At 36.0% G+C, this 14,542-nt stretch overlaps 3 protein-coding genes and 1 pseudogene across 3 annotated transcripts; 3 read left to right on the top strand and 1 right to left on the bottom strand.

Moving 5' to 3' along the window:
• Positions 1-2,737: 2,737 nt before the first annotated feature.
• On the top strand, positions 2,738-4,514 carry LOC110728921 (cytochrome P450 94A2-like). The gene has a single exon (XM_021908584.1). It carries the CDS (start codon positions 2,865-2,867, stop codon positions 4,488-4,490), a length of 1,626 nt encoding a protein of 541 aa, XP_021764276.1. The 5' UTR covers positions 2,738-2,864; the 3' UTR covers positions 4,491-4,514.
• A 547-nt stretch (positions 4,515-5,061) lies between these two features.
• On the top strand, positions 5,062-6,156 carry LOC110728923 (annotated as a pseudogene).
• Positions 6,157-7,002: 846 nt separating this feature from the next.
• Positions 7,003-9,240, top strand: LOC110728922 (cytochrome P450 94A1-like). The gene has a single exon (XM_021908585.1). It carries the CDS (start codon positions 7,085-7,087, stop codon positions 8,651-8,653), a length of 1,569 nt encoding a protein of 522 aa, XP_021764277.1. The 5' UTR covers positions 7,003-7,084; the 3' UTR covers positions 8,654-9,240.
• A 3,387-nt stretch (positions 9,241-12,627) lies between these two features.
• LOC110728920 (glycine-rich protein 5-like) lies at positions 12,628-13,569 on the bottom strand. Its single transcript, XM_021908583.1, has one exon. The coding sequence runs from the start codon at positions 13,478-13,480 to the stop codon at positions 12,950-12,952; it is 531 nt and encodes a 176-aa protein (XP_021764275.1). The 5' UTR covers positions 13,481-13,569; the 3' UTR covers positions 12,628-12,949.
• Between the last annotated feature and the right edge of the window lie 973 nt (positions 13,570-14,542).

Genomic DNA, 14,542 nt, shown 5'->3' with positions numbered 1-14,542 from the left:
AAAGGTGTTCGTATCTGGCTGCCACCTCTCAACAAAAGCAGAAATCAACGGCCAATCAAGTCTCATAAACATCAGGTCAGGCAAGTGAGACAACCAACTAGCATCAATCGCCGCAATGTCCTCCACAGATTGACGACCTCGCCAAGTGAACAAGTCAGAACATAACTTTGTCCTACTCAAACAGCGCAAAACACTACGCTCCTGCTCCATCCAGATATACCGTGCCACGTGACCGCCAAAACTAGGGATAACTGACCCATCCTCAGGCCCACCCGGCATCGGTTCCTGCACTAACCATGCCTCTACAGAGCTGGAAGTAGGCTGACTCGACCCACTACCAACAAATCTCCCAAACTGACCCCTATATACCATATGGAAATCCTGAGGGTCCTGTTCTTCATCCCGGTCACCAGCATGACTAGCCGAACATTCGTCTTCCTCGTCAGATATGGGTGCTCCACTTGCAGAGTACAAGGGCCGACTACTACCAGACTGTTGGTCTCTCGACCAACCACTAGTAGACCCGTATTGCTGCTGCTCGGGCTGAACCGGTGAAGATCGAGATGTCTGTCTCCTAACAGACGCATTCAGACGTCGTGATATTGCATGTCGAGCACCAGAACCCTCGATCTACATAAAATAAAAAAAATAATCCGATTTTAGTAATAACAATAACCATAATAACAATAACAACAATAACAACAACAACAACAACAACAACAACAACAACAAATAAACTTAACAACAACAATAACTAACAACAACAACAACAACAACAACAACAACAACAACAACAACAACAACAAATACAAATTAACAACAACAACAATAACCATAATAACAATAATAATAACACTAATATCAACAACTATAATACTAATCATAATTAAAAATTAATAATAGTACTACTAATAACACTAATAATAATATTATTATAACAACAACAACAAAAAAAAAAAAAAAAATTAAACAACAACATGCAATAACCATAAAAACCCTAATATCAAATTAGTTTAATAATAATACTAATCATATTTTTAAAAATAATAATAATAATAATAATAATAATAATAATAATAATAATAATAACAATAATAACAATAATAATAATAACAATAATAACAATAATAATAATAATAATAATAATAATAATAATAATAATATCAACAATAATAATAACAATAATAATAATAATACTAACCATAACACTTCAAAATAACAACAAAAATAACAAAATCCAAAAAAAAAACAAATTAACAACAACAACAATAACCTTAACATTAATAATAAAAACCTAATATCAACAAAATAATAAAAATTATCATATTTTTAAAAATTATTACATTACAAAATATAATAAGCACAAAAATAACAACAACAATAATAATATCAACAATAATCACCATAACACTTCAAAATAACAAAAAAAAAAACAAAATCCGAAAAAAAAATAAAATTAACAATTTTATTAACGCGCCAAAAAAAAAAAAAAAAAAAAAAAAAAATTGGAACTTCCGCCCAAAATTTCCGGAAGTTCCATGGAGGATCCGCCTGGATTTTCCGGATCCTCCATGGAACATCCGGAATTTCTGGGCGGATGTTACTTCCACCCAAAATTTCCGGATGTTCCATGGAGGATCCGGAAATTCCAGGCGGATCTTCCATGGAACTTCCGGAAATTTTGGGTGGAAGTTCCTGGGATCCGAAATTAAAAAAAAAATAGCTCGTCTCCGCCGCCGCCGCCGCCGCCTCCGCCGCTGCCACCAGCGCCGCCGAAGGTCCTCCCTCCGAAACTCAGCCTAATCCGCCTCGAATCACCCATTTTCTTTTGTGTTTATGATGATTGTTGTTTTTTTAAAAAATGAAGAACAATTTTTGAATTTTTTTTTTAAAAAAAAATTGTTTTAGAGAGTTAGAGAGTAAGAGAGTTAGAGAGAGAAGTAAAGAAGTGAGAAATGTTGGTCGGGAAGGAAAAAACCGTATTTATATATTAGGGGTAAAATTGGAATTTCAAGAAAAAAAGGGAGCGTTACCCGGTAAAATGGGAGCGACAAATAACAACACCCTTATTTTTTTACTTGACATGTTTAGAACCACAAGTCTAAGGGCACGTTCTCATTGACTGAACTCAGCTGAGCTGAGCTGAGCTGAACTGAGCTGAATTGAACTGAACTGAACAGAACTGAATATTTTATAAAAGAAGGAAATTAGAAGCTGAACTGAATTGAGTTAAACTGAACTGAATTGAACTGAACTGAATTTTAACGTAAGAAAACAGGCCCTAAGTCTTTATTTTTCCTTACTCCAAATTGTTTATAAGATTCTACAAATATAAATGCATGTGCAAGTTTGCAAACCTGCATTGTAAAATTTATAGTAAATTAGTAAATTAAATTCGTACCACCCACTAAGTTGTCCTCTATAATTTTTTAACCGGATTTTATAGAACAATAATTAATCTTTTTTTTTCTTGGATAAAATTACAAGAATATTACTCCGTACTAAATATGCAAAATTAACTACTCTGATTTAAAAAAAAAAAAAAAAAAATCGGTTTCAATAATATACTTAAGACATTAGATACCTCCCAATAATTTTTGAAAATTCATATCATAGGACAATGTACTGTTGACCCTATTGTCTCACAGTAATTATGAATAACCAAACTTATATTATCTTCTTTCACGTGAAAATTCAAAATCGTGTTTTTCTTGTCATCAATATATACCAAAGGTTTTGATATTTCAAAGCCCTAGATTGGGACATCAAGTGACATTTTATTTTATTTTATATAATTTTTTGTAACAAATCATATAAACAAATACTAGTCAGAAAATGGCATTATATTTATTACATCAACTTACATGTTAAACCTTAATTTATACTCAGAAACTGTCCTCCACAAGACCATGTTTGAGCTTAGCAAATTACTTCTTCCTTCGTTATGGCTAATCCTCCCATTGCTACTTATACTCATGATCAACAAGTTTTTCTCCTTCCAAAACCGAAAAGCTTGTCAATCTACTAACACCACGTTCCCAAAATCTTATCCTATTATCGGTCACTTGATCGCCATTTATCAACACAAGGATGAGAGGTTCCAATGGTTCTCATCCCTTCTACTCAACTCCCCAACTGGGACCATCGTCATCCACCACCCTTTCGGATGGCGGAGCATCGAAACTAGCAACCCGGCCAATGTTGAACACATGCTCAAGGCTCAGTTTCCCATTTACCAAAAGGGGCCTTATCAGAAGTCCATTCTGAAGGACCTTTTAGGGAATGGCATATTCAATGTTGATGGTGATATGTGGAAGTTTCAAAGAGAGATTGCTAGCTATGAATTCAACACCAAATCGCTACGAAATTTTGTAGAAACGGTTGTTGATACCGAGCTTTCTGGTAGGTTGATCCCAATCCTGCAGGAGGCTGCCAGGAATCAGACTGTCCTTGATCTGCAGGACATGTTAAAAAGGTTTGCGTTTGACAATATTTGCAAGATTGCTTTTGGTTACGATCCAGAATATCTGTCACCTGCTTTACCACAGGCTAAATTTGCTGATGCTTTCGAGGATGCTGTGATGATTAGCGGTCAGAGAGCGAGATCATATTGGTCGATGCTGTGGAAAGTCCGCAGGTTACTTAGTATTGGTTCAGAGAAAAGGCTCAAAGAAGCAGTGGATGAAATCAGGGGTTTTGCGATTTCCATTGTAAGACAGAAAAAACAGGCAATGCTACTAAAAACACAGGAATTTTCTTCATCAGAACCAGAAGACTTACTGTCAAGATTTCTTAAATCAGGTCACTATGATGAAAAATTTGTTTCTGACATCGTTATCAGCTTTATCCTTGCTGGCCGAGACACTACATCGGCTGCTTTAACATGGTTTTTCTGGATGATCCACAAGAACAAACATGTAGAAGAAGAGATCCTAAGTGAGATCAACAAAGGCAAGGGAAAACAGGAAATTAAAACAGAAAATTCCTCTGTTTTTGAACAAGTAAAAGACATGGTCTACACCCATGCTGCACTATGTGAGAGCATGAGGCTCTATCCACCAGTGCCTGTAGAAGCGAAGGAGGCGGCTGCCAACGACGTGTTACCGGATGGCACACACGTCAAAAAGGGGATGTGGGTGGTTTACATTCCTTATGTTATGGGAAGAATGGAAAGCATATGGGGTACTGATTGGGCTGAATATAAGCCTGAACGTTGGCTGGAACTGGAGGATGCAGAAAAGACAGGGAAGGAGAAATGGAAGTTTGTGCCAAAGGATCCGTATTCGTACCCTGTGTTTCAAGCCGGGCCTCGGGTTTGTCTAGGGAAGGAGATGGCATTCTTGCAGATGAAGAGGGTGGTGGCTGGTATATTGGAGAGGTTTCGGGTGGTTCCGGCAGTTGAAGAAGGGTTTGAGCCAGTTTATCTTCCTCACTTGACATCGGAGATGCAAGGTGGTCTTCCAGTAAGAATCCAAGAAAGGATAGTATAGAGGTTAACAATTAGAAATAGTAGCATGTAAAATATAATGATGTTGTTGAAGTTGAATGACCTTTTGTACTTTGAAAATTTCAAATGCAATGTTTATTGTAAGAATTTTCAACTTGTGTCAAGACTGTCAATCTGTCAATTATTAGCATTACAATCTTTTAAGCAATTAACAGTTAGTATCCTTGATTACTTATTACTTACTATAAGATCAATTCTTTTGCTTTTTATATTTATGTTTTATAGCTTTCCAAGATCAAATGTAAGTTTGAGCAGTTTTAGAATTTTAATCCAATTTTAGTAATTTTTGCAATGAGTTAGCACGCAAGTAAACAAATTTTTGTCACAAAATGTATGTGATTCTAATAAGTATGAGTTTTAGACACTTGAGTTTCGTGTACACAGAAAATACAAATAAACAGTATATATTGCCAAACATGTTATTACATTGTGTTAAACAGGTTAATCATGTTAGATTTTTAAAGTTTACTCCCTTGAAGATATTGCCAAACATGTTCTTTAAAATAGCAGTAACATTAAATAAAATAAAATTCAAAATTGCCTAACCATTAATCATGTTTGAGCTTGATAAGTTGTTGACCCCGTTTTTGGTGATCTTCCCATTGAGCATCTTGTTCTTCATCAGAAAGTTTTTCTCCACCCAAACACGCGAAACAGCAAAAATTAGCCAAACTACAGCCATCCAGTTCCCAAAAGCTTACCCCTTGATTGGTCATTTGATCAGTCTTCTGAAGCAAAATCAAGATGAAAGATTCCAATGGCTCACAAGTCTTGTACTCAACTCTCCAACCTCTACCTTTGTCATTCACCATCCGTTTGGACGGAAGAGTGTCGTTACTGGAAACCCCTCCACGGTTGAGCACATTCTTAAGAATCAGTTTCCAATTTACCAAAAGGGTCCAGTCTTTAAGTCTATTTTCAAAGACCTCCTAGGCGATGGCATATTCAATGCTGATGGTGAAATGTGGAAGTTTCAAAGGCAGATTGCTAGTCATGAATTCAATACCAAGTCTCTGCGAATGTTTGTAGAGTCCGTCGTTGATACTGAGCTTAATGATAGAATGATCCCAATCCTATCGGAGGCTGCCAGGAATCGGGCTGTCCATGATCTCCAGGATATACTAAAAAGGTTGCATTTGACAATGTTTGCAGAATTGCTTTTGGTTATGATCCAGAATAGCTGTCACCTGCTTTACCACAGGCTAAATTTGCTGTTGCTTTTGAGGATGCTGCAATGATTAGTAGTCAGAGAGCCAAATCATATTCATCAATCCTGTGGAAAATCCGTAGGTTTCTTAACATTGGTTCAGAGAAAAGGCTAAAAGAAGCAGTAGGTGAAATTCGAGGTTTTGCAAATTCCATTGTAAGACAGAAAAAGAAGGAAATGTTCCAGAATTCACAGGAATTATGCTCAACCGAACCAGATGACTTACTGTCAAGATTTCTTAAATCAGGCCACTATGACGAGAAATTTGTAACTGACATTGTTATCAATTTTAACTGCATAAACTGCAATTCAAAGAGCAGAAATTGGAGAATTGGAATTTAAGCAAGTAAACATTACCAGAAAGAACATGGTGGTGTCCATTGTGTTGTAGAGGTGTAGAATGTGGACGGTGTTAACTAGCCTGTGGTGGTGGTCTGCCCGGAGTGCGCCGGCCAAAAAAAAAACTATTTTTATAATTGATTAAAGGTAACATTAACACAAAAGATCCAATTGACTTGAGTCTAACTGCACCTGACATACGAGGACAAACCTGAAATCAACGTGAACTTGAAGTCAACATAACTTAAAATTGAAAAACTACAAATCTAAGTTATGACCTGACCTTGAAATTGACTTGACTCAAAATTGATCTAACCTGGAATAAACCAAATCCAAAAAAAAAAAAGAATGATAAACCCAAATCAGCCTAACCCTTACTTGACTGCAACCAAAGTTGTTTCGTTTTAAACTTCATTTTCATCAATTTTAGTAAGGAATCATAAGTTAATTTTGTGGCCAATACTATTCGTGTTCAAGTTGTGGATGATTACGTCTTAAGCCAACACTCAACAATCAATAGTAAAGAGCGACAACCACATTTAACTTCCCTTAGCTTTCCGGGAGATGATGAAGATACCAAAGATTGTGTAATATTTGCCATGAGGGCAGAGCAAATATTTCATGCTCATTGCATATGCCGAGTTTTGTACAACTGTACAAGTGTGAGACTTATGTAAGTGCATTACTCTGTATATAATACGGTTTAATTTTATTTTGCATTTCCTTTTTTTTTTTGGGAGCTATATTTTATAAAGTACTAAATTACTTATTGTTAAGCCATTTGACTATTGCTTCTTGCACAATATTCTGTCTTTAATTGTCAGGCTACTTGTAGTTTTAAACTTACTTCAAATAGAACTTCTGACCTTGCGCCATTCCAAACTACTTGAACAAGTCGTCAAAACATATTAAAATATGCTCAATAAGAGAGGATCTTCAAACCTCCTACCTTCTCATCTACAGACGTGGTTTCTCCTTCAGATTTGCAGTCCTTTTCCCAAAGAAACTCAAAAGTTGACAAATCATACATCATGTTTGAGCTTGGGAAGTTGTTAAGCCCGTTTTTGCTGATCTTCCCATTGCTTCTCTTGTACTTCACCAAGAGGTTTTTATCCACCCAAACACCAAAAACCTGCCAAACTACTAGTTTTGAGTTCCCCAAAGCTTACCCTTTGATTGGCCATTTGATCGCGGTCTTGAAGCAAAAGAAGGATGAAAGATTCAGGTGGATCGCTAGTCTGATAGTCAACTCTCCATCGTCCACCTTTGTCTTCCATCGTCTGCTTGGACATCAGAGCATCCTTACAGGAAACCCTGCCACGGTGGAGCACATGCTCAAGAATCAGTTTTCAATTTACCAAAAGGGTCCTTTCCAAAAGGCCATTCTCAAAGACCTCTTAGGTGATGGCATATTCAATGTTGATGGTGAGATGTGGAAGTTTCAAAGACAAGTTGCTAGTTATGAATTCAACACCAGGTCCTTGCGGAAGTTTGTTGAAACAGTGGTTGATGCCGAGCTTTCAGACAGGCTGATCCCGTTGTTATCTGATGCAGCCAAGAACAAAACAGTCCTAGATTTCCAAGACATACTCCAAAGGTTTGCATTTGATAATATTTGCAAGATTGCTTTTGGGTATGATCCAGAATACTTGTCACCCTCTTTACCAAAAGCAAAATTTGCAGTTGCATTTGAGGATGCTGTGACGATCAGTAGCCAAAGATTCAGATCTTTTTTCCCAATTCTATGGAAAATACGCAGATTTCTCAATATTGGGTCAGAAAAGGAGCTTAAAGAAGCAGTCACAGAGATCCGGAACTTTGCCAAAACTATTGTTAGACAGAAAAAGCGAGGGGAGGTGAAAGATTCAGAGTCATCAGAACCAGAAGACTTATTGTCAAGGTTTCTAAAATCAGGCCATACCGATGAGAAATTCGTGACTGACATCGTGATTAGCTTTATCCTTGCAGGACGAGACACCACATCATCAGCTTTAACATGGTTTTACTGGATCCTCCATAAGAACAAACATGTTGAAGAAGAGATCTTACGAGAGATCAACAAAAACAGGGGAAAACAGAAAAATAAAACAGAACATTCCTCTCTTTTTGATGAAGTCAAAGTCATGGTTTACACTCACGCTGCATTATGCGAGAGCATGAGGCTATACCCACCAGTGGCATTAGACACCAAGGAGGCTGCCAACAATGACGTGTTGCCAGATGGCACGAAAGTTAAAAAGGGTAATTGGGTAGCTTACAGCGCTTATGCTATGGGTAGAATGGAAGGTATATGGGGCCTTGATTGGTCTGAATACCGGCCAGAGCGGTGGCTAGAAGTGGAAGATGAAAAGATGGGGGCAGGGAAGTGGAAGTTTGTGCCTCGAGACCCATACTCTTACCCAGTTTTTCATGCTGGCCCTCGGGTTTGCCTTGGGAAAGAGATGGCATTTTTGCAAATGAAGATGGTGGTGGCTGGTATCTTGGAGAGGTTTCGAGTTGTTCCAGCAGTGGAAGAGAGAATTGAGCCAGTTTATGTTGCAAATTTGACAGCTAAGATGCAAGGTGGTTTCCCAGTAAGGATTGAAGAAAGGACTGTATAACAAGTAAACAAGAAAAATTACTTAATTTAAGCTCAGTAGGAAGGATTTTCTGTATTGAATTGCTTAAACAAATTGTCAATCATATCTAGTCCAATATATCTGCGTCAAAACTCAAGTTGATCTTCAAATTAAAGCTTGTCTATTTTCTTATCCATGAATTCATATTTCCTCCCGTAAATTTGTGGTTAAATTACTTAAATTCTTGTATTACATGAAATTACTAAGACTTCCATGTTAATGCAAAGCTACCTATTCAGAAAACATGTTTTAGCATGACACTTTCCTCCAGCTTCATTCCGCATATAAAATTTTTGTTACAGGCAGTCCCCTACCATAGAGAGCTGCCTCAGGCTCACTTATGGAGGATAATCGAAAGACTATTTTCAAGTTCTTGGATTCAAGGAACAAAGTTAAAGATATGTCATATGGCTATGTCATAGTGTGAAGGGTATATAATTTTGTTTATAGATTAAATTCAGTCCACTTGCAATGAAAAGAATAGTATGGACGGTGATTGAACAGCATATGAGTTGAAACACACTGAAGATAATAAGAAAACAAACTCCAAACAACAAGAAGTTGCAACAGATAAACTAACCTTGATTGAGCAGTAAAATGAACCCTGCTGCGAGCCTGTGACGACTGATGCATAATTGGTACATTGACAATTACCACTAGTTCCCAAGACTCCAGGACCCAGGCAAGCACATGTGCAGGTTAGAATTGGGCAGTGGAACGGGTCCAACTCAGTCAACCTCGGGTTCTGACCCAATCCAAATTACCAGCCAGGTTATCCCAGCTAGTATTAGCTTCTTTTTCTTAACAAAGTGGACTGCCTCCCAGCTCCGTTGCTTCATGGGTTGTTTCTAGTTCCTCCAAACCCAGTCTGACACATGTCCTAAAATAGTCCTTGGTTGAAATGCCAACAAAAGTGAACTTGGTTGAAATGATATTACAGGCAACTTCAGCAATGAAAATCCATGTATATGACGGTTTAGTAGAGGATTCTGCCAGTGTCTGGCAGTAGAAGTTCTGTAATATTTCATCCAACTTAGTTCAGAAATCACTTCCTATCACACGACCACACCCGACAAAAGCACTGCTCCAAAAACTTCTTCTTAAAGGGTACAGCCACAAATCCCTTTATTCAACCAAAAGCAGTTGCACAAGAGCTTCAACAATGCTTAGCTTCCAAAGAAGCACCCTCCAAACAGACACTTGATGACACTTTTCACAATTAAACCGTAAATGCCATATTCCCTTGAACCTTTCCCAAAGAAAAAATACAACCACGCAGATTCCAACACCACAAATGTCATGGACTGCCAAACTTTTCGATTCCTTTCATGGTGCAAAATCATAAATATCAGCATGTTTCATTGATCCCATTTGTCCACAATGAGCACATAGAATTCATAGGCCATGAGGCCCACGAGAGGACCTCATATCCTCCAAACTTACAAAAATGGATCATCTTGATAGCCTCGTTTTCTCATACACATCAGATTAAGTTTCCAAGGCTTACAACACCATTATCCTCAAAACCACAGCAATGTCCAACTCTAGACCCCTCTCGGCTGCATGTACAAATAATCTGGTGGTGTTTATAATTGTGATAGAAAGATATACCAATAGAATTAGAAACCGCTTAACCATTATCAAAATTTTCTATTTCTCAACAGAGAATAATGTTCTCAATCTTTGTGAATTTTACTATCTAGAGACTTATAGTACCTGAACCTGCTCTCTGAACATTGCAAAACCTCACCTTTCTCAATCTGATGCACAGTCCAGGTTGTTTATTAGGCGGTCCAGAAATCTTACAGTTGCCAATCTGACCAAGCTCCAATGTGATCTTAACTTCAATTCATACATCAATAATTAGTACATATAAGTTCTTCAGTAAACAACTACGACAAATAAAAAGCATTCAAAATCAATTAAAGAACAGAGGTATAGCATGTTCATCCCCCTTCTATCCAAACAATGTGTAAAGTTTGAAGAATCCTTGCGAGTTGCGAATTAAGGAAAAAATAACAGGTTAATATAAGTCTATGTCACTACCATCACTAATCTTCAAAATGATTAAAGAGACAACATCAAATATGTGGAAAACATGTGTTGAACCTAAGTTAGCCTAGATGATCCACAAAATGATTGTAACTTCTCGATTAGAGTTTAATCGGTTTTTACCAGAATTCGTAAGTCTCATTAGGCCAATTAGGGTTTCCATTGTTATCAACCAAAATTAAAATTCATCATCAGAATTCAGCAATAACCAAAATTGCCCTAATTTACATAAGAATATCCTTTCTTCCATCAACTTCAGAGTAAAATTGAAAACAAACAGCAATCAATCCATCAATCAACAGATAAAATAACCATTCAATTGCAATTACAATGAAATTGATCAACCTTCCACAAAACCAAAATTGCATAATTTCCATTAGGATTTCCTGCAATCAATCAACAGATTTTTTTTTGAAAGAACCATTCAATTGCAATTACAATGAAATTAATCAACCTTTCATCCTAATTTCGGGTGAACCTTGAAAATTATAAAGCACAATTAATTCACAAAATCCTCGGAAAATAATTCGAAAATTAAATCAAAATCAAGCAAGTGTAGAAAAAATTTCAACAAACAATGATTACTTACCCAAATTAGAAAGAATTTGAGACATACGATGAGTCTTTGACAATGGCGTCTTCTTTTGATGGAAGCGATGATAAATGCTTAAGAATAAAAATTGATAATTTATAATGAAATTAAAGAATTACCTTTAGGAATCGTTTTTTTAGTATGGAATTATGAAAGATCAAAATAGTTTTTGCAGGAAAAAAAAAAAAAAAAACGAGGAGTGAGTTTCAGTGAAGCTTGAATAATGAATACAGACATACAGTGATGAATAAACGAGGGAAAATTATTTTGGGAGGGAGTAAAGGTGACTACGTCACTCCATTTTGTTTTTTATGGTACTTTTTTTTGTGACAATTTTTTTATTATTTTTATGGCACTTTTAAAATTCGTTTTAATGTCTAGTTTTTTTTTTTTTTTTTTCATATTAGCAAAATTAATATTGACACGAACTTATCTCACTAGTTGAAGTAAATTAAAAAGTTGACATAAAGGCATTAAACACTCAGATGTACCCCAAAACGATATTTTTCGAGTGCAGTAAGAACTACTAGTATTTGTTAACAAATGATTAAATGAATGTTGAAAATGCATTTTATTCTTTTATGATGGTTTAAATTTAAGTAAAATTGATTTTTCAATATCAACCACGTCAATTTTGTTATTTATGTCATAAATTGGTGTCAATCCAACAATTGATACTATAATTTTTGGTGTCAATAATTGTATAAAACACCTCAAAGTTAGTGTCATTGAAAATGCTTTTGTCTATTAATCTTTTTATAATTTATACTTATTGCTACTCCATAATTAAAGTTTTTTTTTTCGTCAAAATAATACGATGGCAATTGTTGATCAAAACTAAGCACGTAATTATTAAAAAACGGAGGGAGTACGTAGTAATAGGCAATTTGTCAAGTTATACTTCCAATATTTATTTTTAGTTGTGAGTCTAGCTTGCAACACTTTTAAATTTACACTATTCAGTATTCACATTCTTCAACTTGACCTTATCTATTGATTTCTGTGTTGGATCGATAAAATATGGCCATGAGATCTTATTATATTCGTCTCGATTTATTTATTCACAATATCTATTTTTTTTACTTTTTACATATCTGTAATTAAATAAATAATGGATTAAATTGTACATTTGTGCATTGGCAAATGTAAAAGTCATGTACTAACTAAAAGTCAACGGAAAAAGTTATTTTTTTCATAATTTCTTATCTTAGTAATGAAAACTTGACATCATAATGTGATAGGTACAAATCGATAGTATTCGCGCAAATGTAAAACAGAATAAGTATCTCAGATATTAGGAGACACGATTACATGGAGTAAAAAACCTAAATAAGCTTTTTATTCCAATTGTATTTGATTTACATGCAATGATGCAAGATCGATCACAAATGGAAATCACATGAAACAAAATCAAAGATGCATATGCACCAAAAGAGACACTACACTCAAAGAGTACATTGCATGCATAGAATTAAAAACACACATATTCCAATTAGAAATAAACTTGAACAAAAACCTACAATTTCACCAACTCAACCTTAACATTCTCACGTACTAACCCACAAAACATAACCTTCATTCAACCTTAATTTAGAAACACATACAAGTATAAAATCCATAAAACTACTAATTCATCAAGGATGAGGTACAACCCCACTAGTTGCAGCACTAGGAGTACAACCCCCACCACTAAGGCCTCCACCGGCACCACCAAGGCCACCACCAGCACCACCGAGTCCACCACCAGCGCAACCGAGCCCACCAAGGCCACCACCACTTCCACCAAGGCCGCCAAATGGCATAGCCCCGAACCCCTTATCAAAACCACCTAAACCGCCAATAGGGATAACACCGGCAACTCCACCAATTCCTCCGGCTGCTCCGACTCCTGCAAATGAGATAAAGTTTTTCTCATCACTATTCACATCATTACCACCCTCCTTTGGTACACCTTTTGCTGCCTCTTTTGTTGGATCAATTGTGTTCGTGTCTGTATTAACTAGTTTAGTACCCGTACCACTGGGACCATTTTTAGGATCTACTATTACCTCATTGTTTTCATTCTCAACATTTTTAGGTTTTGGTACTTCTCTTGCGTTAGCATGCAACACTACTACTAGGGCTAACACCAAAAACACACACCAAAATGATGACCTAATACCCATTTTTATTTCTTCTCTCTTTTATTAAAATGGGTTATTTATTTATTTTTTTTGAAGGAGATGATAAAACTTAGGTTTATACAAACTCATTTTATAGAGGGATATATTATAAACGGTGCTGAAAAAGTTGGTTGAAGGTATTAAAGTGACCATAAATGACATTAAGAGAGTTGCATACATTGCATGCAATGTATACATAATGTTGCATGCAATAATAATAACAAGGTCTTTACAGTTCATCATTTTATGTGGTTGCATGCATGATAGTTTCTCGTTATCGTTGAAATTGAGATGTTCGAGGTTCTTATAGCTTGACACTTGGTGCCACAACACAACAATAATTCAAAACTAAGCTAATAATAATTATAATAATATAAATTATAATAATAAAAAGTAATTATATTTTATAGAGTATTATAAATTTCGTCTTCATATATAACTAAGCTAATTCAAACATTAAATAAATTAGATTCCTTTTTTTTTGGGTAGTACTCCGTAATAGTTAATTAGTATATAGTGTTTGAATTGGATTTGTATGTGTATGATTGACTTATTATTATCATTATTATTATTATATCTCAAAAAAAAAAAGTTATACAACCTACAATAAATTAGTGGGAAGTCGGGATACAATTTAGGCCCCCATTCCTCTATTTGTAGCAAAGCCTATATACCCTAGTGAATATATGAGCTGCAGCACGAGCACTAATGTTTTGCGTCGTCGAGAACCTCTGAATCCGCTTCAGCAACGCAACAGCCTCCTTCTCTAATTCCCCAAGCGAAGAAAAGGAGAAGGGAATGAAATCATATCCAATCGCCAGACAACGAGCTTCATACTTAACCCGCTTCCGATGAGCCGCATCAGCCACAATATGTCCCGGAACAAAATCAGATAGCACTAACTGTGTCATAAAGGAGAAGACCCTGTGAAGTGGATACATACATCACCACCATGAATAAAGTAAGACCCTGACTGTGTCATGAAACGACTTTAAATACGTAGCCAAAGTTTGCTTTACTCATGTAGAAGTATAATTGTATATAAAGATGTACTAGGATTAAATT

This window comes from Chenopodium quinoa, unplaced genomic scaffold (assembly GCF_001683475.1).
Source record: "Chenopodium quinoa cultivar QQ74 unplaced genomic scaffold, ASM168347v1, whole genome shotgun sequence".
NCBI classification, from domain to species: Eukaryota; Viridiplantae; Streptophyta; class Magnoliopsida; order Caryophyllales; family Amaranthaceae; genus Chenopodium; species Chenopodium quinoa.
This window is presented reverse-complemented; position numbering and strand designations above follow the sequence as displayed.